Source organism: Miscanthus floridulus, chromosome 2, assembly GCF_019320115.1.
Source record: "Miscanthus floridulus cultivar M001 chromosome 2, ASM1932011v1, whole genome shotgun sequence".
NCBI lineage: Eukaryota > Viridiplantae > Streptophyta > Magnoliopsida > Poales > Poaceae > Miscanthus > Miscanthus floridulus.
This window is the reverse complement of record NC_089581.1, coordinates 122,689,440-122,713,293: the sequence shown is the minus strand read 5'-3', so window position 1 is coordinate 122,713,293 and position 23,854 is coordinate 122,689,440. Positions and strand designations below refer to the sequence as shown.

Genomic DNA, 23,854 nt, shown 5'->3' with positions numbered 1-23,854 from the left:
TCTGAGTGATCTGTGATCTTAGTCATGTTTGAGTAAACAAAACTTATTGGATTGGCACAAAAATTGGTGTACATGTTCTAGACTTATGGTATGAGATTTTGAAGAAATTTCATGAAAATTGGATAAGAAATACTTCGATTTTGGAGTGGTTCTTGTCAGCTATAGTGCAACAGTTTTCAGCATATAGCAGTGGTGGAAGAATTGAAGTCTGGTAGCAATCTAGAAGTCAAATGAATTTCAAATTTTTACAGCTGCTATATAAATTAGTAATGCACACCTCCACCAAATTTCATGATATTTGGATTTGTACTTTAGGAAATATACTTATTTCTTTAAAGGATACAGAATCTGCCAGAAAAGTGACAAATATTGGATTGATCTAGAGTCACTTTGATTGAATGGTCCTCAAATTGGAAACATGTTTATAAGTAATTGAGGCATATAAGTTTGGTTTTGAGAAGATCTAGAAGCATGACAAGAAAAGAGTACAAGGCTATTTGATTGTGGAGTGTACTTTGCACACCTTTGGTACTCAAGATGAAGATCATGATCAAACTCAAGTTGAAGATGAAATTTAAGTTCTAGATATGATTAGAGATCATTTGGTAGAAAGAAAAAGACTTAAAGAAGGAATCAAGGTTACTCATCAAGTTAAGTCTATCACTTGGATCAATCAATCAAGTTATTTCAAGTGAGTGTCAAGGATGGTTTTTGGAGAGAGGTCACTTCTTCCTAGTGTAGAGGCTTACCGCCTATGTGTAGGTAAACCAAGTGTGGTACTTGAAAGGCTAACATGGAAATGGTGATTCGAGGGACATTTGAGATGCTTAGTTGAAGCAATCAAAAGGGTTGATCAAGAAAAGCAAGCAACACCCAAAAGAAATCTAGTCTTGATATTTCAAGTGGTATTCCAAATAGTTCTCTCATGCAAGCAAAGATTAAAAGATAAAGCAAGCCAACCACAATAAGAAAGTGCACTTGATCATACGTGGTATTCATTTCATATGGGTGAAGAGTGGAATTCAAAATGGTGTCTATTGGTCTTCACCAAGCTTATAATTGGACTTCACATTACTATTGGAGTAATGAATTGGAATCTATGTGACTATCCTCTACTCCAACATAGCAAAGGTATCATTATAATGTGCATGATCATTTCATCCCTTACTAGTATGCGGTTAGTGCATATAGTGCATGCTTTATAGGATCATGCATAACAAATGAAATGTTCAAATTCATAGCCTACCACTATTGCTTGAATGATTACTTGATCTAGTGGTTAGTATATGAATTTATTCATAAGCTAGTGAACCCAATTACTTGACTTAATTTGGATTGCTAACAAGTGACAAGTACAACATTGGCAAGATAACCCTTGCAAGAGGTGTGAAGAAATTTGTCATTGGTTCAAACCAAACTTGAAAGCTTAGGCAAATCAATTTAATTCAAGTCAACCATAGAAGCTCATGATAGTGATAAGAGTACAAGCACAAGACCAAATAGATATCTAGTTTGTTTGTTATAAGTGGTATCTAGACTCAAGTATTTCATCAAGAATCTATAAGTGATGTCTAGATCAACTCACAAGTGATATCCTATAAGTGGTACTCATGAAGATAGCAAATATTCAAGAAATGGTTCTTATTGATAAATCCAATAAGTGGTTTCATACTAAAAGATTCTTTCAAGTGGTATCACATCTACACATGGTATTAATCATGCAAGACGATGGTTCCACAAGTGATCATCAAATGAAGAATGCATCCCTCATCTACAAGAGCTCAAGTGTATCAAATGGATGACCCATGCTATCACATAGGGGGAGGTGTACCACAAATTGATATCAAGATCAAAGATCCTATGTGTGGTATCTCAAGAAGCCCTACACAAGATACAAGTGGTATCTTCAAGTGGTGTCATTCCACAAATCAAATGATATCCATAAAAATGCAAGATTCAAGCCTCAACCATCTACCCCAAACGTATACCTTTGCATCAATGAGAAGCTCACCTTTTATGGAAATTGATGACAAAGGGGGAGAGATTGTACAAAGATATGAAAGCTTTGAGATTGAGATTGTACAAGGCGGAGAGATAAGATATAAAAGCTCAAAGAAGTAGAGGTTGGACATGGACATGGACAAAAAGGGAGCAACATTGAAGAAAAGAGATGGATCAAAATTCTTGGACAAGAGAAGCACACAAGTAGGGGGAGCAAGCTCATGAACAAAGATTGATTGCATTTGATATGTGCATATTCATGTGCTTGATTGCATTGCATAAGTTTTTAAATTCAATATGCATGCTTGTGTGGTGTATGCTAGTTGTAGAATTTGTTTGATGATTTGATAACTAGTATGCATAGGATGATAGCTAGACACTTGGTATGCTTTTCAAGTAATACTAATACCTTGCTTTTAATGTTGATCTCACGAGGTATCTAGTGCTTTTATTTCCAAGTGATATCTAGCTAACCATGGTGCTAAGGATGAACTTAAAGGTGCAACTCCGATTGGTACACACTTCAAAGCTTTATTCTATACACCTTAGCATCATTTAGTAGTAATTACTCTTCCACAATTTTAATCTATGCATATGTGCGAGCTTCAAATCAAACACTCTAGCACATATGTAGGGGGAGCTAATACTACCATCTTGGGTTTGTGGTACTTGTCCAAAATTATTTTCACATGGTAAAATTGCTTGGGCAAGCAACATGAATCCAAAAGAGCTTAATTTCTATATCTTTATAGAGTTGTCGTCAATTACCAAAAAGGGGAGATTGAAAGGTCCTTGTGTGGTTTTGGTAATTAAGTGACAACCTGGTGGACTAATTGTGTTTATGTGAGATACATAGGTGATTAGTTCATAGGTACATGTGTGTGAGCAACATATGCCATGAAGGTGAAAATGGCTTGGAGATGTTGCAAAGCTCACACATATGATGATGAAGGAGCTCATTGTAAATGAGACATGACATTGAGTAATGAGATCAAGGTGGAGAAGATCAAGACAAGACTTGGCTTGATGGACTGGTTGCAAGCGTGAAGGGCAAGTCAGAGGTTTTGGAGCGATGGACCGCGTGGCGGTGAAGCTTGAGCAAGACTTGGCGTCGATGGACGAAGGCAATGGTAAAAAGCAAGTGAAGTCAAGATCAATGAACCAATATGATCACGTGATGATATAAAGTGGATCATATCATTGTTGATCATGTTGGTGCATGTGTTGCATCAACATTGGAGGAGATGGAATGGAATGCGTAAGGCAAAAGTATAACCTAGGGCATTTTATTTCACCGGTCATAGGTGTATAGAGAAGTTGATGACCAGGTTTAGGATAGATGGTTGTACTATCAAGAGGGGCAAACTTGTTTGCATATCAGTCATCTAAGTGCCACTCGAGTGATCTAACTTTGCATCGTTGCTAGGATTGAGTGACGTGGTAAGTTGAGTGGCTAATCCTTTGGAAAGCCGGTCGTGCTTGTTACTCTTGGAGGTTGCCACCTCCTAGACGGCTTGGTGGTGGTCTCCGTCGAAGCCCGCAAGAAGCTTGTGCGGTGCTCCAGAGAAGAGCTTTGTGAGGGGCATTGTGCTCGTCCCGCGGGAGCCGCGAAGAGCAACTCTAGTTGAGCATGTCATTGAGCTACCCTCACTTTTGGGGTAGGTTCTTGCGGTGCCCGACGTATGGGCTTGGCGGGTGATGCCAATTAGCCACCGAACCACCAAGTGAGCGGTCGACACAACGGGAACTAGCGTGTTGGCCAACACGGGAACCTCGGGAGAAAAATCACCATGTTAACCTTGTTCATTCCGTTGGTTTGCATCCTCGTTACATAAGCTTGTAATTACTTTTGCATACATTGTGCTTGTGTAGTTGCTTTTGTAATTAGTTAGCTTATGTAGCTTACTAGTTATTACCTTCTTGCTTGTGTAGCATAAAAGTAGCTCCCTTGCGTGGCTAATTTGATTTGTGTGACCTTGTTAGTCACATTGTTTAGTTTGTGTAGCTAAGTAATTATGCTCTCTATTTGGCATTGATTGTCTTGTTATTGAGCATTGTTAGTGAGCATTAGGTGGCTTTGTACTTTTGCTTACTAGCATGTGTAGGAGCTCCCCTGTTGCTTAAAGTATTAGTGGCATAGGTTTTGTGTGACCTTACTTCTAGAATTGGTTAGGTAAGCTCTAGCTAGCCTGACACCTTTGTTACTTAATTAGTATCTTTGGAAGGTGCTAGAGAATATAGATAGAGGGGTGTAGTCTTGGCTAGACCGATAGTCTTAATTCCGTACTTGTTTTGATTAGCTGATGCAATTAATTTTAGAAAGGACTATTCACCCCCCTCTAGTCCGCCATCTCGACCTTACAATTGGGTGCGACACATCATTTTCAATGATCATTATTTGAGAGAATCCTCGTATCTAAGCGGCAACAGTTATCTGGGTTGGATCTGAGGCAACCTCTTATGTAAAAAACACATGGAAGGTACCAAGGATAAGTCCGCCTTGGAAATCATTACTAAAGAAGGATGATAACAAGGTCTAGAGGACAACAAAGGTTGCAAGTATTCACTAACTGGAGAAATAGTACACCACCAAGATTGAGTACAATTTTCCTTCATGGTGCTGTTGCACAGTAAGTTGGGTTGACTTGCACTATAGCAAAACTAGCTTTGTTGGACTACTTTTGACATTGAAGCTTCCTTTCTAATGTCAACCAACAACTCACAATCATAATCTAAAAGTTGTTTGGCACTTTTCAATTTGTTTCCGAATCGCAATGGCATAAATTGACTTGTAGAACACCTTGACTGCTCAACCATTGTTGATATGAAAGGGCAAAAGCGAGGTACAAAGGGGTGAAAGGAGTCTTCTCATTTCATGTGACTTCTTGGCTCTAAACTTCACAAAACTTTTTCACTGGTCAAGATGGATGCATGTTGATGTAATGTTCATGAAATAAGCATGTTTAACATTATTCATGCCTAATCTTAACCAGGGTCCCCATGTAAGCAAAGTGTATTGTCCGAGTCCAAGTTGGGGCTCATTTTCATAGGTTTGACCTCAATACCTTCATCATCACCAAAATTATGAACTAGAGATCATGATCATTGCTTGACATAGTTTACTTAAGTCTAAATCCACTGCTTAACTTGTGACTAACACCCGGGGTGTTACAACAATCTCCTTAATAGGATAGGTTATGGAGAGGTTTAGAGAGCAGATAAAGGACCTACACTTGGTTTTCATTTACATGGAGAAGGTTTATGACAAGATACCAAGAAATGTTATGTGGTGGTCTTTGGACAAACATAAAGTTCTATCAAAGTATGTGACCCTCATCAAGGACATGTACAACAATGTTGTGACTAGTGTTCAAACAAACGATGGTAACATAGATTACTTCCCGATTAAAATTGGACTTCATCAAGGGTCAGCCTTAAGCCCGTATCTCTTTGTCTTAGTAATGGATAAGGTTACCAGGAACATACAAAGGGATATCCCTTAGTGTATGTTATTCGCTGATGATGTAGTGTTAGTGGACGAAAGCTAGGCGAGAGTAAATAGGAAACTAGAGTTATGGCGGTAGACCCTTGAGTCTAAAGGTTTTAGATTGAGCAGAACTAAAATCAAATACATGATATGCGACTTTGGCAGAGTTGTACAGGAGGAGGGAGATGTGAGTTTGGAAGGTCAAGTAGTGCCCAAGAAGGATACCTTTCGGTATCTGGGATCGATGTTACAGAGGGATGGAGATATTGATTCGGACGTTAGCCATAAAATCAAAGCAGGGTGGATCAAGTGGCGACAAGCTTTTGGCATTCTCTGTGACAAGAGGGTACCACAAAAGCTAAAAGACAAGTTCTATAGAACGGTGATTAGACCGGCTATATTATATGGAGTAGAATGTTGGCCTGCAAAGATTCGACATGTTCAACAACTGAGTGTTGTAGAAATACGTATGTTGCGATGGATTTGCGGTCACACAAGAATGGACCGAGTTTGAAACGATGATATACGTGATCGTCTAGAGGTAGCACCAATTGAAAAAAAGCTTGTTCAACATTGGTTGATGTGGTTTGCCTATGTCTAAAGAAAACCTCCAGAGACACCAGTGCATTGTGGAGTCCTAAGCCAAGCTAATAATATGAGAAAAGATAGAGGAAGACCGAAATTAACATGGAAAAGACAATAAAAAGAGATTTGAAAGTTTGGAATATACCTAGAGATATATATTTGAATAGAAGTACTTGGAAAGCAGCTATTGAAGTGCCTGAATCGTGACTTGGGGATCTTGGTGAGTTTCAACTCTAGCCTACCCCAACTTGCTTGGGACTGAAAGGCTGTGTTGTTGTTGCTGCTGCTGTTGCTATGAAATATATAGCAAATACATAAAAAAACTAAAAAAGAAAATAAAATAAGATTGACAAAAAGATAAGGGAAAAAATAAAATAAAAACACTACGTAAGAGAGGAGAGTAAATAAATAGAAACATCACATAACTACCATGTGAAAAAATAAACGAGAGAAAAAAATTAAAAAAAAACTTGAAAAATAAAAAATAAATATAAGAAAGGAAAAACAGCATCTAACGTAACAGCCAACCGGGATTAAGGAAAAAATAAATATATACTAATATAATATAAGAAAAGAAGAGAAGAGAAGCGAACGTACTTACTACTACTAGCTACCAGAAGTCGCTGCGCTCGCTGCAGTCCATGGGCCGTTGCCTCCGTCACCAGGCCGCGATTGTCATCAACGCCCAGCGCGGGAGGAATCGTCGCGCGCTGATGCGGTGACTCCATCCATCTCAAGCCGGTGTGTCCTGACGGTGTCTCGCCATGGATCGCTTGGCCCGTCCGTGGACGCTGCTGGCCGGATCGACAGGCTCACTGTTGCTCATTTAGGAGGCGTGTCAGTGAAGTGCTCGTGTGTCGGCCAAAACGATCGGTCGGGCATTTTGGGGCGGTTATATTATTTGTCATTAATATAATAATAATTAACAAAAGGGCCCTTTTATATATAACAAAGAATAAAATAACGTGTGCCGTGTGCGGCTTAATACTGGCGAGAAGGCGAGCGGTTCAACATGCTTTCAGAGGGATATTTTTAGTTCATGGGCCCAGGGGTGCGGAAACAAAGAAGACTTTGGGCCACTTGGACCAAGCCCAATACAGATGGCCCGGGCTTCGTGGTCACTTATTTTTATGGCACGTGGCACCCCCCCTCCCCTTTCCCCTTTCCTGTGTTATTATATCTACCTCGTCCCCATGCCCTTTCTGAGCCCTCACTCAACTTACGACAGGGGAAGAGTGAAAAAAGGCCAGCAGAGAATGTTGAATGTGCAAGGCGAATAATCAGCCTGTTCGCTTAGTCATAAACAATCGTAAATTTTCAGCCAGAAAAATATTTTTCTCTCACACCAAACCAGTCAGCAGTAATAATCCATAATCGTATACGATCGTATCAGCACCAGCCGAACAGGCTGAGGCACCGTTTGGATGCCGAAAATTTTGGCAAAACGACACTGTAGTATTTTCGTTGTTATTTGGTAATTAGTATCCAATCATAGTCTAATTAGGCTTAAAAGATTCGTCTCGTGGATTTCGTCTAAACTGTGTAATTAATTTTACTCGTGGATTTCGTCTAAACTGTGTAATTAATTTTATTTTTTATTTATATTTAATGCTTCATACATGCATCCAAAGATTCGATGTGATGGAAAATCTTAAAAAAAAATTGACGTTTTGGAGGGGAACTACAGGTCCTGAATTACCGGGCAGAGGAGTCGCAGGAAGAAAGCAGAGCGGCGCCACCATCACGATTGGCGTTTCAGAGATCGTCATTTCAGTGGTGGTGGTGGCATACGATCGATCGGTGTCTATCAAATCAAAAGAAATGGTGGTGGTGGCATACGATCGATCGGTGTCTATCAAATCAAAAGGTGAATACTTGGCCAGTCGGTACAGCAGTAGAAAGAACCCAGCACTACGCGTATCGGTCTGCACGCCCCCGCCCCCGTCCCCGTCAGGCAGCATATAACTGATCAAGTTTCTCTTCGTCCTTCCGAAGGCGAAGATCTGTGCTGTGCTGTCGGCAGATATATATACCATGATCATTTCACGACCGTGGATGGATGGATGCCCGCCGTTGCCGCGATCGATCGGTGCGAAAAGGACGCGATCATTCGGCAAGTTATTAGTCCAGGGATGTATGCACAATCAGCGGGGGAGGAAGAAGGAAGCCTGCTGTTTCAGGACAAGAGTGTGCGACAAGCTGCTTATACAATGATAGCACTACCCGGCCTGTTTCATTTCAGGAATTGCTTTGCCACCTGTACACGCACGCGTTCTGTGATTTTTTTCCCCTTCCATGGCCAACTAACCCATTCATGGTTAAAATTGGTTTGATCGCGCAATTAATGAGAAGGAAAAAAAAAGATGTTTGGACCCTTATCCTGACGTTTTTCTAGTCTCTGATGTGTTGTGGGTGTATACCTATGTACAACGCAATGGCAAATTAATAACCTCATGTTTACGAGCCAAGTATGGAGACGAATCAACCGAAAACTTATGGCGTGTTTGGGCTGCTCTAATTAACCGGCTTATCAGCCATGGTACAGTATTCTTCTCTCCCAACAAATCAGCATAAACGACTTATAGACCGGCCGAACACGCCCCTATATTATCAACGTAAATGAAGCAATTCCATGTCGCTCCAATAGTTAATGTGCGATGCCCTGTCATAGTAGTATCACCTAAGCATAGAATCGAATCGGACACTACTTTACTTGGATTCTGAAGCAGTGCAGTGAAGCTTGAACCTTTTTTAGGTGGAAAGGGTGACAGTACCACACCGGCCGTTACTACCGCCTGTCTGCGATCCATACAGCAGCAGGCTGCGCGGGGCACAAGCACAAACGTGGCTGTAGCCTTTTTGCCGCTTACGCCAAGGATCTTCCATTCCGGCCATATGCCTGCTAGCTAGCGTACACATCTTTGCGGAGAAGGTACATGCCTGCTGCTTTGTAGGCTTCCTGCTGCACACATCTTTGCGGTGTTCAGTTATCACGCACACTGAATTACTGAAAGTACAAACCTGACACTGTACCCTTTTTCATCATTAAGTTATTAGTCCGGGTCTGCGCAAAGCAAAGAAAAGCAGTAGGCCTCGGGATCAGTGCGCGTGAAAATCGTCTCGAGGATGCACGATCATTAGTAGCGACTGGAGACTGCTGGTCGATCCAGGAAATGCCTTTCCCTTTTGACATCGCCCAGCAGTAGTTATGAGCAGAAAAAAGCCACAACAACGACGCACGCCAGGCGAATAGTCCTGCACTGCTGAGGTACAGTCTCCAGTCTCCACCAATCCTCTTTCGTTCGATTATTGTTCCTACTGGTTTTCTAGAATATCGTTACATTTAGGAAAGAAACAAATTAGTACTAAGAATATGTCCTCTCTCCTCTGGTGTGAAGAGCGGTGATCTCTGAATACATACACCCTTCAGTTTTCATTTCAACTGTACCTGTGTAATTTTTCTGCTAACTCAAGCAACAAGCATTGTGAATCAGAGGTACTAGTAGCAACTAGCTATATATATGAGCACAAGTACAATTTGCAATGCATGCTTCATTAGAATTATTTTTGGGGAAAGGTGGAGTTGTGTTGCACAAGAATTTGTCCAGTAATCAGTACAAAACTGAATAATGTATTGTTTCTAGTAATCATCCTTAATCATGCCATTCTATTCTATGTATACATTATTTGCGCTCGTGCCTTTTTGTTCCTTTACATGTTCATTATACCGGTGGTTATAGTTGGATTCTGGTGTATAAAGCTAGATATTAATAGAGTGCACATGCAGTAAATTTCAAAAGCATCTACAGAGACATATTATGAGCGTTGAGTGGTTAAGACTGCAGCAGTTATATATTCTTAAGGAGTCAGTGCTAATTTGATCTCATCATGATTGTCTGAAAGTGCACTCCTATTTTTATTATCAGAGAGAAACAACAATGACAGCACATGCAAGTGCAACTATGCAAGGCCAATCCCATATAGATGAAATAGTTGAAAATTTGCCCAAAAGAACAAAAATTAATTTAAGATATACAAGGTTAACCTAACCCCTCAAGTTCACTCATTCTTGGTTGCATCACTGTAAGAACTTGAGACCTAGTACATGATGTGTGTGTGAGAGGACTTCCAAACTCCATTCACTTCACTGATGATGAATGAATTGTATAGCTAGCAGTCGCCCTAAGGAGGTGGCGTCATACTTGGCAGAAACCATCCCCATAGTCCAGCTTCAATATGTTACATCATGTAGTATCGATTTCTTGATCGATCGATATTTCTCGAAAAGCATTCTCAATCGTCGTCGGTAGAAGAGGATTGGAACAGCAGCGTGGCTTATGAGTCAAGATTTGGGAAATGGAAATATCAAAGGAAAGAAGCAGAAGAGACCTGCGGGGAAGACAACGTGACATCAGCTTGGTGGCCAAAAGGGTCCCCTACGGCCCACGGGCTTCATTCCCCCAACCCACGCGCGAAGGAAAGGGGAGCCTCCTCCCTCCTTTTTAAACACCCTCCACCTTTCTCATTCCCCTTCCTTTATAATTTGCTTCTCCTCTTCTTCACCTCTCCAGTCTCCAATACAGGCTCACGCACTCCCTCTCCGCTCTCACTCTCCCTCTCTCTTCATGATCTCAAACTAGCAAGCCTGAAGAAAGTACTCCCTGTGTGTAGAGTATTTGATCTCTTGAGGTCAGTTGGAGACATTACTATTTACGTCCCATGAAAATCAATTTTGTGCATAGGTAGAAGGATCGATCTATGTTTTTTATCTGTTCCTGCATTTTTTCCCCTTTTTGATGAAAGCATTGTTGTTCTTGCAATTTTTTGGGGCTGTATGTGCATCTTGTTTTGTGTTATCAGAGACTTGGAGTGATTTCTCTTCTTTCTCCCGGGCCCTTTCCCTGGGTAAGGAGATGCATAGGAGATTATCGATTACTGGGTCCACGTCCACGAGACTTTTTTGAGTTTTAGTTATCTATAGACGATTGATTGGAGATTTGGAGCACTGTATTCGTCTCGTGTAACCGTATGTTGGACGCTCTAATCTTAGTTTCTTTTTCGTTCTCTTGTTGATCTCGTACTGGCCGGTCGGATGCATGCACAAACGAGAAGGCTAGGCTATTTCAATACCTATTAATCTATTTTCCTGCTCCTATCTGCAAAATTCATTCTCTTAATATAAATAGATATAATTTCGTTTCTAAAAGTTGTGGTGCATTCTGGAGTGATCTTTCACATTATATAGCATGAATGAAACAACTCTGGCTTTCTTACTTTCCTTTCCTTTCCTTTCCTTTCTATCTCTTACTTTCCTTTCATAATTAATACATTTTCTTCCTATAATGGAGATGGGCAGTGAAAATCATAGGGCATCTCCAATGTCTGTTCCATGACCAAGAACTGTCAAATTGATGGAAAAATGAAGGAGCATTTCTAGAGCAGCTGCCAAGGCACTGGTACTGGACATGCATGCCCGAAGTAAGGAACCTCATTTTAGATGGAAAGATGATGCAACACTGAGACAAATAATCGCCACACACTGCCAATGCTCCGTGTTGCCAACGATGTTACTTCTTCCCACTACTCGTGCTTCCTAGATCCACACATGTCCCATTTACGTCAATTACATCGTCCATTCTCCGTGCTTGTGATTCAAAGGCCTTGTTGGATAAACCCATTCCCCGTGTGGATTGGAATGCAGTGGTGAAGTGAGAGGGGGCTTGATGGGAAAAAAATAGTCTATGTTCCACTTCAATTCCATCGTATTGGGAGGTAATCGATTTATCCAAACAAGGCCTAATTCTGTAATGTGTTGTCCTAAGTGTTGACATTATTGGCCATTACTAATAGCATGCATGGAAGCATCTGAGATGAGAGAAGGAGAAAGAAATTTGACAATGGATGTTATTCTAGGAGAGTAGGTTCTGTAACGAGTGGTTGTGAGAGGAGTATATAGGTCAGTAGAGAAACGACTTTCGGTTCGCACTTTTAGTCTCGGTTGTATTGGGATCCAGGACTAATCCCGAGTCTAAATTTTACAGGCACCAAAGGCCCTTTTTATCCCGGTTGGTAACATCAACTGGGACTAAAAGCCACCCTTTAGTCCCGGTTGGTAACAACAACCGAAACTAAAAGGGTGACCATTTAGTCCTGGTTGGTGTCACAAACCCGGATTAAAGGTCTCCCACCCGGGACTAAAGTTCCCCCACGAGTGAATTCAAAATGAGAGTCCAGGACTTTGTCAGATGTGGTGTGCAGTTTAGTTGGTAAGGAAGCTACGCGCAAGGCAAGGCATCTTGGGTTCGAATCTCACGCACTGCAAGAGCGGTCTCTTAGGATTTAAACTATTTTTTTAGTTCCAATTATGGACTTTAGTCCCAGTTGTATGACCCGGGACTAAATTAAGGCCCCGGATCCGCAGTCCCGGTTGGAAAACTAGGACTAAAACCCAGTTCCCAACCGGAATTAAAGCCTACCTGTGTACTAGTGGGTCAAGGAACATGAGAGAGATTGGCATTGGGGGCTAAGCAACATGTGTGTTCTAATAAGGATCAGAGGAGGGAGACGACAAGAACTAGACGGAGACAGAGTCACAGAGGTGTTTGAAATTGGTTGGGGGTGGTGGTGGTGGTGGCGCTAGGGGGTTATTACGCGTTAGAGTAACTTCAAGAGACTCTTGATATCCTTCCTTATTGACATGATAAAGATTTTGGTGAAAAGAATGTCCTCCAATAATTTCTTTAATTAGCAAATATAACTATCATCTATTATGGATTTCTCACTAATTAAAGATTGAGAGAGCGAGGTTAGTTCTATAGAATGCGCACAAAATAAGCCGTTGGAGGGTGAAAACATATATAGAGAGGGATTTTTATTCAAATGACTCTTCAAATAATGATTTAGAGTTTGAGTTTAAATAATACTCTTGGATATGCTCTTATAAAGACTATTTTTCCGGACTAAATCCCTTTCTAGAGTTTTCACCTTGGTAGCAATCAAACGTTTTCTATCTTACTTATGTGCCACACGCATACAACTGCATGCGGTCAGGGTCATATATAGGGGTTGTTTGGTTCCTGCGGTAACTCCTAAAATTTCTGTCACATTGAATGTTTGGACACATGCATGGAGTATTAAATATAGACTAATTACGAAACTAATTGCATAACTTGCGACTAATTTGCGAGACGAATCTTTTAAGCCTAATTAGTCCATGATTTAACAACATGGTGCTACAGAAAACATGTGCTAATGACAGATTAATTAGACTTAAAAAATTCATCTCAGAAATTAGCCTCCATCTATGTAATTAATCTATATTTAATACTCCTTATTAGTATCTAAACATTCGATGTGACATTAATTTTAGGAACGACTAAAGAAACAAACACCCCTATAGTACCCATAGTATAGGTAAGACATGCAATAAGCTACTCCCTCTGTCCCGAATTAAACGCACTTCTACGTTTCAAAATTTTTCCCACAATAGAAGGTCACTATAGGGTCTAGTAGGGTCTGTAGCAGCCTAAAGCTGCCAGCTGACTAGTTGCAAGGATCAGCAACAAAATAAAATAATGGACATAGAAAAAAAGGAAAAGTGACAGGGAGTACGTGGAAGCCTTTGGACCACTTGTTTGGTCATACCGAGGCCCCGTGTCCTCTCCATTTCTCTTGCCTGTAGACCGCACAGTAGGCGTGCGCGAAGAGGTGCGGATCCACGTGTAACATGATGTACTTTTTATATATAACATTGGTATACGTGCACAATTCTAGGCGTGCAAATATAATGGGACGGAGGGAGCAGTTATTAGTTCGTTACGCAGCGCGCGAGGGCCACAAAGGAGCAGAGCTTTGCCATGGAATTCCTAGACAAAGGGACAGAGCGGTCAGAGGTCGTGTGTAGTCCCAATTGTGTTTGTGCCCTACCTGCTAACTTTATAGAGCCAGCCCCTCTAGTCCCCAGAGCAGCAGGCAACAAGCCTGATCAAGTGATCATCCAAAAGATGGCTTTCTCATCTGAATGTTGCTCATCTCCATTTATACGTTTTAGGCTGTGTTTAGTTGGAGGAATTTGGATTTTGGGCTACTGTAGCATGTTCGTTTTTATTTGATAAATAGTGTTTAAACATGGACTAATTAGGCTCAAAACGTTCGTCTCGCAATTTCCCACCAAACTGTGCAATTAGTTTTTCTTTTCGTCTACATTTAATGCTCCATACACAGGCCGGAAACATTCGATGTGACAGGTACTGTAGCAACTTTTTGGAAGTTAGGGTGAAACTAAACAAGAGCTTACTCTCCATATACGTAGTTAGGCATGGTTTGGATTCCTATAAATAATAGTTGTCTCTGCTAAATAGTGCAACTAATAAAATAGCTAATTGTTAGCTGGATCTCTAGATAATAACTATCTCACTGGTTAGACCAGATGAGATAATAGCAGTTAATAGTTATCTTAGTAGAATTTTTCATTAGCCGTAGATCCAAACTCCTTTCAGCTAATGGGCAGCTTATAGTTAGCTAGCTATTATTATATATGAACTATTAGCCAGCTAACTTTTTTTTACGAAAAAGTCAGCTAACTATTAGCAGATAATGAATCTAAACAGAGCCTTATATGTATTAATTCTCTGTCATTCCCATGTGTCGCCAACAGGACTTGAGCCAGTGCTGTCTGCATGGCGCATTGCTCACGTCATTGGTACTAATATGCAAAGAACTACATAGGCCATGTTCGCTTTTCTTATAATCCGTCTTTTCAGCTTGTTTTTTTTAGCCGAAACCGTCTTTTCAGCTTGTTTTTTTAGCCGAAACAGTGTTTTTCTCTCACAACAAATCAACCGGAACAGTGTTTCAGCTTTTTTTCAGCAAAGCCAGCGGGGCCATAATTTGCAATGGAGTTTGCATGCTGGAATATACATAACTAGATTTCTGGCAATTCCTCTTCCTCCTATACATACGTCCATACCACACTTTTTTGCAGAAAAACTCTGTTTTTCTTCTCTTAAATAAGCAATAAGCAAGGAGCTCCATCTCAGCTGATAGATTTTAGACGACGGCGCGAAATAGCATTATTGGTTTCTGGAACCAGATACCATACACTGGTCCATGGCGCTGTGGCAGCAGCTATCATCATTCCCTGCTGACTATGGCCAATGTGTGCTCCTGATCCTAACCTCGACACTATCATTCAGTGCCTGCAACATTGCTGCGAATTGCCCCGGCCTGCTGCCCAGGCTTTTACCGTACCCTGTGTACTACTACTAATAATGTCCAGGTCCAGGCCGGCTTCACCGTACTGACTGAACAACTCCAGCATGCGGCACGGGTGCATTGTGCCTGCGTCAAACTTTTCCAAAAACACTGAAACCCACACGTCCTCATCCATGCGCATCCTGCGTTTGCATAGTTCTACTCCACAGCCAACCAGTAGTCAAGCTTGCAGTACTGTCTCTCCTTGTGTGTGACTGTGAGTGTGACTGCTTTTTCAAAACTGCAGCTTTCATACTGCAGGCCCTGCTATGCAGTATGCACACGTGTTGCGTTTTTTCAGTGTATATTTGAATGATTCGAGCACCACTTTGTCGTGTCTGATTGTGGAGAGAGTCAGGTGGACTGAGGCAGGCATTGCTGAATTTGATGCAGGCTGATTTCCGTGCTGCTGGGTAAAGGTAGCGTGTGGTGATCATGAAGTCATGCGTCCCTCCTGGGTTCAGGTTTCACCCCACGGACGAGGAGCTCGTCGGCTACTACCTCCGGAAGAAGGTGGCCTCGCAGAAGATCGACCTTGACGTCATCCGCGACGTTGACCTGTACCGCATAGAGCCATGGGATCTCCAAGGTCCGCAGCTTATTTGCTTGCATCCGATCCGCTTTGCAATATATATAGTGGCAGCATTTTAATCGTAATGTCTCTATATATATGCGTAATAATGCCCCTAGATCTCACTGCTATATATACATCTAATTCTCTGTGTGGTGATGTGAAGAGCACTGCAAGATTGGTTACGAGGAGCAGAGTGACTGGTACTTCTTCAGCTACAAGGACCGCAAGTACCCGACGGGGACGCGCACGAACCGGGCCACGCTGACGGGGTTCTGGAAGGCGACCGGGCGGGACAAGGCGGTGCGCGACAGCGAGCAGGGCGGCGGGCTCATCGGCATGCGGAAGACGCTCGTCTTCTACACGGGGAGGGCGCCCAGCGGCCGGAAGACCGACTGGATCATGCACGAGTACAGGTTGGAGACCGGCGATAACGCCGCACCTCAGGCAAGCAGACCATAGCTCGCACTGCATTGCATTGCATTGCATCCCTCGCCTTGCATTGCAATTGGCAATCGATCTATCGTCTCTCTTTTCACGCGTTCGTGGCTTCGTGCATACATGCATTGCATACCATAGCTAGTCAGTCATCTGCGTGCTGCTTCTGTTGCTTCCTATGGCTCCGGCCGCCGCTACTGTCCGCGCGCCGGAGGCGACGGGGGCACGAGGATGGGGACGCCGGATCGTCCGGCTGTTTCAGATCGACTCGGTGCTCTCCGCTGCTTGTTCGGTTGTGCTCCGTATACTACCCAGCCCACTTAGGCCGCTTCGGTAGTTGTTTAGAGGGTTAAGTACACACCTGAACTTACACAGGAGTATGAATGTGGACCTCCAACTATGAAACCAGGCAAAGGAGACCATCCAACTTATAAAACCAGACACTTTTCAACCCTAAACTCAATCCACCCTGGTTTCACAGATTACAGTCCGTAATTAATATCAATATGGATAGCAGAATAGTAATCGAAGCCAACAGCATGGCATAGATATCTCAAAATACAAATTCCATAAGCCAACAACATGGCAATGACAAGTCTTCACACATAGGCCAATAGTTAAAGGGTCCCATAATTAAATAAAACAACATGACTAACAGAGTTCTCACATGATAGCATAGTAATAGAGCAACAGAGTTTGACATACACATGGATAGCATAGTAATAGACCAGACACTTTAAGTCATAGCTTCATATCTTCTTGCCACTCCCGGATGATGAAGCGCCACGAGCAGGAGGAAGCAAGTACTGCTGGAACTTTGCCGGTGTTTTTTTCTTTCTCTTTGATGGTTCTTGAGCACTGACTTTTGCCGAGGCTGATCCAGAGCTTATATGTACTGTGATACTAGAGCTTGCTTGAGATAATGGTAATTGTGCCTTGAGGTTTAGTGTAGCAGATCCTCCTTTGTCTGTAGAAACTTTAGCTACAGCACTGGTTCTTGTCACACTCCCTTGATTTATGCCAATGAACTTCTTTCTCTTTTTTTGTGGCTACAGACAAATAAGATTGAGTCATTAATTGCACTTTGTTAAGTGTAAAAGAAAAGTTGTGCATTGTTGAAAGAAGGGTAAGAAAGTAGGCTAACCTGAGATGTTTCAGTTGAAGTGCTCAAGTGCAAACTTCTTTTCCTACTGTTGTCTACAACTCTTGCACTAGAACAACTTTGTTGTCCACTTGACATTTTCACAGTTGCAGATTTAGAAGGACCAACAGGTGTTGATATTCTCACAGGTGCAGATTTAGAAGGACCAACAGATGTTGACATTCCATTTCTCTTAGCACATGATTTCCTGTTGTGCCCAACTCCTTTGCAACTCGTGCATCTGATAACTGTGCCTACCTTGGATATCCTATAGGGTTTAGGCTTCTCAGTTGACTCCCTTTTCCTCTCTTTCTTGGGCCTTCCTGGAAGTTTAACATATGGTGGAGCTAGAGGCTTTTCCCTTTCTGAGATGGGCCAGTTGTGCATCCCCTCTACTGGCTGTAGGTAGTGACTGTAGGTTTTCCTAAATTCAGAAACTGAAAAGCATGGTGTTATGTAGTCTTCTAAGCAATGTGTGACAAAGTAAATGCAACTTAGTGCATGTGGACATGGCAAACCAGCCAGCTGCCAGTACCTACAACTACAGGTTCTTGCAGTGAGATCTACAGTCCACCTATGGTCATAGTGCACTACTTCATACTTGTCATTGCCATTACTAATTGCATGACAGTAACCAGATTGAGTGATGTACACATTGAGCTTCTTAAGGATGTTTGGACAGATCATAGTGGGCCATCTATCAACTTTGGTGCTATTATCTTGGATCCTCACCATTACCTTCCTTCTAATCATTTCAAGCATGGTGATGATAGGGTAGAATCTGGCCTCCACTATTCATTTATTGAATGATTCACAAAGGTTATTGTCCACTGAGTCACAATAAGTGCCTAACCTAAACCATGCCCTGCTCCAGTGACTTGGATCTGTGTTCATAAGTGCTTGTGCTCCTTCTCTAGTGAACTGTGCCAGTCTAGCCCTTGCCCTGCTCCAGTGGCCTAACCTAAACCATGCCCTGCTCCAGTGACTTGGATCTGTGTTCATAAGTGCTTGTGCTCCTTCTCTAGTGAACTGTGCCAGTCTAGCCCTTGCCATGTTGAATAAAAGTGGGCATGATGCCTTAGCACATCTCCACCACCTCTTCTGCCATTCCTTCTTCTTGAACTTTTTCCTCCAATTGGCATACAAGTGCCTTGCACAATTCCTATGCTCCGCCAAAGGAGCCCAGTGCTGTATAGCATTAAGTATTCCATGTGTACAATGAACCATGTGAGATTAACACTACTAATTAGACTCGTAGGGCTGCAAAATAAATAGTTGAGAATATCATACCTTCTGTTGATCAAAGATGAACACCCAATCTTCCCCAGTACCAACTGATAAATCTCTAAACAATATATCACAGAACCAGTTCCACGTGTCATTGTTCTCTTTTTCGACAACTGCCCATGCAATGGGATACATCTGATTGTTTGCGTCTCTTCCAACAGCACATAGAAGCTCACCATTGGTGGCGCCTTTGAAAAAACACCCATCAAGGCCCACTACTTTCCTGCAGCCTGCAAGGAATCCTTTCCTGCAAGCATCTAAGCAAATATACATCCTCTCAAATATAGGCATCCTTTCTTGTACCTTCACTATCATAGTGCTACCTGGGTTGCTTCTCAGCAGTTCTAACTAATAATAAAAAAGCCTCTGGTACTGACCCTTTGTGGCATCAAGCATCTTCTGCAATACAATTTTCTTTGCCCTCTTGAGCGTTGCAATGCTAACATCAGCAAACATCTCCTCTTGGACTGTAACCTTCATAGCTTCAAGACTCCAAGTTGGATTGGCTCTTATCATCTTCTCATATCTCTCTGCTATTCTCCTTCCAGTGACCATTTTGTTATCTCTCCTTGGTGGACATCTATGTTCACTCTTGTAGCTTGAAATCTGCCAACTAGTTGTAGTGGAATTTGTGGACAGCAAACAAACCCAGGGACAAGTTGGCCAGTCACACTTCGCAATAGGGCAATAGTTGAGGATGCTGTGCGACGAGAACAAAGAACACAAGATAAGCTTTGACAAACGCGTGAAGGCGTGCATGAACGCCGAAGGAAAATTTTCCCTGAGCTTTGATCGTATTTTTCCTTTCCTCCAAAAGTACAGTCTGTCTTGCCTTTCCTCTGGAAAGTTTCCCTTTTTCTTTGTTCTAAACGCATCCCCAACATTCCTTTCCTCTGGAAACAAAACCTCCATTTTTCCTACGTTTTTCCTATGTTCCAAACAGGAACTAAAGTGATTCCATCGAAATCCATGTCTACCGACAACAACTACCACCACATTGATGATTCCAGGGAGGAAAGAGACAACCAACTCACCTCTGTGTCTTAACCCTTAGCGCTCGAACTGCATCAACACCACGAGGAAGTCACTGCATCGAACTCCATGGATTGGACGTCGGCACTGCGGTTGCCAGCAATGAGGAAGGCATTGGGCAGTGTCAGGCGAGGATGGTGGGGTGGCGTCGTGGGGAAGAGAGCGGCGTCGCGCGGAGGACGGCAAGGCAATGTGGCATGGACCACGGTGGGGCGACGTGGCTCGGAGGACGGTGGGGCGGCGTCGGAGGGAAGAGGTGCAGAGGCGCCGTCGCCCGTCGCGTGGAGTGGCGAAGGATCGATCTAGGGTTCGTGGTGGGACTTGCGGCAGGAACAGGAATGCCTAATGGGCCGACGCAAGGGCCCTTTTTTTGCGACTCGTTTTTTTCGATTCACGAACTGTTGAGTCGGCGCACAATACCACGGTGGAACAGGGCAGGGGGGTCATGTGCCCGGTTTTGTAAGTTGGATGGTCTCTTATGCCTGGTTTCATAGTTGGAGGTCCAAATTCATACTCCTTTGTAAGTTTAGGGTTGAAAAGTGTACTTTACCCAAGCTGGGTTTTTTTTCCAAACAAAGTAAAATAAAATAACTTTTCAAGTGGAGCTTCTTAAACCCCCACTCTCATACGGAGTGAGTGCTCGATAATACTGAAAATATTAGCTTCTCATACCTCCCTCTCTCGTATCTACTAGGAGAAGTTATTTTACGAAACATTTTTTTTCTAAAATAGCCATAGCTTCACAAGTGAAATTGCTCGTGGAGAGAAGCCAAGAAAAACCATTCCACCGATGAAGCAAAGTTGTATTAAATGGCGCATTAGTATTATTTAGCTAGCTAGGTCGCTAAAATAACATTTGGAAACACACATCCGTGCAGGGCCACTTAATTTTCCCAACTTGTAAAAGATTTAACCAACTAGGTCAGAGAATATAAGGCTTCGAGTTTTTTTAATATTTTATTTAATAAAGATAAAAAAAGATATATTTGGTGGAATACAATTTTATACTGAATGAAATTGTAGCAGCACTTTAGCTGAATTCACCACCATTGATACGCTGTTATCAGGTTTTTGAGGCAAGAACTGTATATGCACGCAGGAAGAAGGCTGGGTGGTGTGCCGAGCGTTCAAGAAGCGAACAATGCACCCACCACGGAGCGTTGCTGGAGCATGGGACCCGAGCTACCCGTACTACCACGATCCCATCGTCGTCGCCAGCGCGTCGCGCTTCAAGCAAGAGTCGCCCGAGCCGGATGGTGCGGCGGCCGCCGCAGCCAGTGCCGCCCTCCTGCAGTACTCCAGCCGCCTCGCCGAGCTCCCGCAGCTCGAGAGCCCGCCACTGATGCCGCACCAGGGGAGCCACCGCCGAGCCGTGGCTGACGGCGAGGGAGACGCCGCGGCGACCACGGACTGGAGGGCGCTCGACAGGTTCGTCGCGTCCCAGCTCAGTCCTGACGAGGAGCACTCCGGGCAGGGGCAGGGCTTGCACCAGGAATATTGCGGCAAGCAGCCGATGGGGACGCATGCCGGGGACAATGAGGACGCGTCGGACATGGTGGCGCTGCTGCTCCTCGACGGCGTCCGGCACGGGGAAGCCGGCCTGCTGGCCTGCGTGGCTGACCCTGCGTGCCTGCACACATGAACGCGGCAATATATGGCATTAACCCTGAACCATAGATGCATGGCAGCACACTATGCCCCGTTCGTTTGGAGGAATTCTGGAGGAATCTGGATAAATCTAGAGGAATTTATGAGAGAAAAACATAATTCTAGATAGAAAAAAGAAATAGATTAAGTCGACTTTAAGGACACGTGAACGGGGTAGCTGAATGCTAGCCTTCAACGTCGTCCCATCGTTTTCGTTTCATGCATGTCTGGATCACGTACTGGTCGTCTGGTCGTCTGGCAGTGGCCGTAGCTTTTGCCCAGCGACGCACCGGCCAGTAAGATCCTTTTCACCTGTGTCGTCGTATATTGGTATATGGTAATTACGTGTATAAAAGATAAGATAAGACAGCTACACAAATCGTAACAATCATGAATAATGCAAGAGACCAGAGGAGCATTATTTTGTTAATTACTACTCCCTTCTTTCTAATGGCCTGTTTGGATGGACTAGCTAAACTTTAGCTGGCTAAATTTATTAGCTGCTAGGTATCCAAATAGCTTAGTTAAATGCCCAGTTAAAGTTTAGCTAGATTTAGCTATTTAAACCCAGCTAAAATTTAGTTAAGTCTATTAGTTGGAACATCTAAACACCCTAGCTAAAGTTTAGCTAGGAAATTTTTAGTTTGCTAAAGTTTTACTTTAAAATTTTAGCTAGCTAAACATTAGTTGGGTGCATCCAAATAGTCCCCACCTCCTAAAAGTGCAAAGTACACTTCACCGGATGTTGATCTAAAAGGAAAATCTAAGCATACTTACTCGAAAAGTGTATAAATGAATCAATTAAAGAAGAAATCAGTAGTAGCAAGTTCTGTATAATATATGGTTGATTAATCTTGAGATGAAACTAAAAAGAGCAAATGTTGCGGCAATAATTGTGTGTTCTGGCGTAATAACTTTAAAGGGATTTCTATTTTTTCCTTATGAGAGGGAAGATTTGTGTTTCTCTAGATGAGAGATTTTATGTTATGTTTGCAGCATTTTATCTAGGTCCTATAATACCATATATGTTGTGTGGCTAGAGATCTATATCGAAGTCTGGAAATCAGACCTCAAAACCCTATGCTGGACCATGGTGGCTTGAGGCACGAGGAGCTTCTCCTCAGCCTTACACTCCAAAACAGGGCCAAATAACACTCCAGAGAGGCCCCTTCAGAGAAAATAACGAGGCCCCATCTATTGCCCTCTCCCGAACACACACCACTAACACCACACAAAAAAACAAAATGCGATCTTTGTTGGCTCCTGGCTCACAATAAAATTGTCTTCAAAAAAAAAAATCTTTTGTTATTGTTTTATTATCTTTTCAAGTTTGGATAATGATAGGGTGTCTGAATATTGAAAATTTTGAGCGCTTACTAATATTTCTTCTTGATGTATGGTATAAGAGTTTCTCGTGCTATAGATATGACCCCTTTTATCACTATATATGGATTGAGCTATAGATTATGGCAGCATGAAAGAAAAGAGAGAGAACAAACTTTAAAGTACCGTACTAACATTAATTGGATATATTTGCATATTTTAGTGTGTAATCTTTTGGATACTACATCAATGTATACATATCTACTCACCGCCGCCCATATTTGATTTGGGTGTAGTTTACGTGTGCTGAACATTAATGTGCAGACTATGATATAGGATGCATTTTTGGTACTACCACATATCATGCTTCCTCCATTTTCAAATTACAAGTAGTGTTGACTTTTCTAGATACATAGTTTTTACTATACACTAAGATATACGTTATGTCCAGATACATGCTAGAGAAAACAGAATGGCTTCTGATTTGAAACGAAATGAATACCTTTCATATTTTTTCAAGTTAATTCAATCCTAAATACTCTTTGGTATTGCCACGTATTGTCCCCTTTCATATAGTTTCACGTTAATATAGTTCTATGCTTTTTTGGTGCTATCACATATTGTGCCTTATTTAGTTTCAAGGTAATACACTTGAATGCATTTTTTTTGTTTCCATATATGCTCTGCTGTTTCAAATCTTTGCCGCTAGATGTCATCTTAAACATAACTTTTATTAGATTTAAAAGCCCTTTGATTTAATAGAGACATTTCGCGAAAAACAGATTTCTCAAATAGAAAAGGTTGCATTCATAATAGCATTTATTATTAGCTAGATTGAGCATCTTTCCGTGAACTTTTGGTTAAGTTACATGAAACATGCGCATCAAGTTTAAATCCTTGATTTGGTATATGTGTTCCTATATTTATTTTATGATGATCTAATGGAACTATTTTTTATAGTAAGAGACATACTGTGGCAGAACCGTCTGAAATAGCACGCTTACGGAGGCGCTCGTCTTCCACCAGACACTAAGCACCCCGAAAACAAGCTACAGCGGGCGGTATCCGTCGGGCACACCCAAGAGAGAAC

The 23,854-nt window shown here is 42.3% G+C and overlaps 1 protein-coding gene across 2 annotated transcripts; it reads left to right on the top strand.

The window, feature by feature from the left end:
- The first annotated feature begins 10,640 nt into the window (after positions 1-10,640).
- On the top strand, positions 10,641-21,436 carry LOC136539545 (NAC domain-containing protein 105-like). 2 transcript variants are annotated; one of them, XM_066531510.1, is made up of 4 exons: positions 10,641-10,762; positions 15,719-15,914; positions 16,063-16,343; positions 20,894-21,436. In XM_066531510.1, exons 2-4 carry the CDS (start codon positions 15,761-15,763, stop codon positions 21,434-21,436), a joined length of 978 nt encoding a protein of 325 aa, XP_066387607.1. In that variant the 5' UTR covers positions 10,641-10,762; positions 15,719-15,760. The 2 variants fall into 2 exon arrangements, with proteins under 2 accessions (XP_066387607.1, XP_066387606.1); XM_066531509.1 differs by lacking the exon at positions 10,641-10,762 and having other exon boundaries at positions 15,315-15,914.
- Positions 21,437-23,854: the final 2,418 nt, after the last annotated feature.

Bases quoted from the DNA above. Each gene is read 5' to 3' on its own strand.
- LOC136539545 (XM_066531510.1), top strand. From the start codon at position 15,761: ATGAAGTCATGCGTCCCTCCTGGGTTCAGGTTTCACCCCACGGACGAG. The intron at 15,915-16,062 runs GTCCGCAGCTTA...GGTGATGTGAAG, and splicing joins AGAGCCATGGGATCTCCAAG to AGCACTGCAAGATTGGTTAC. The intron at 16,344-20,893 runs GCAAGCAGACCA...ATATGCACGCAG, and splicing joins GCGATAACGCCGCACCTCAG to GAAGAAGGCTGGGTGGTGTG.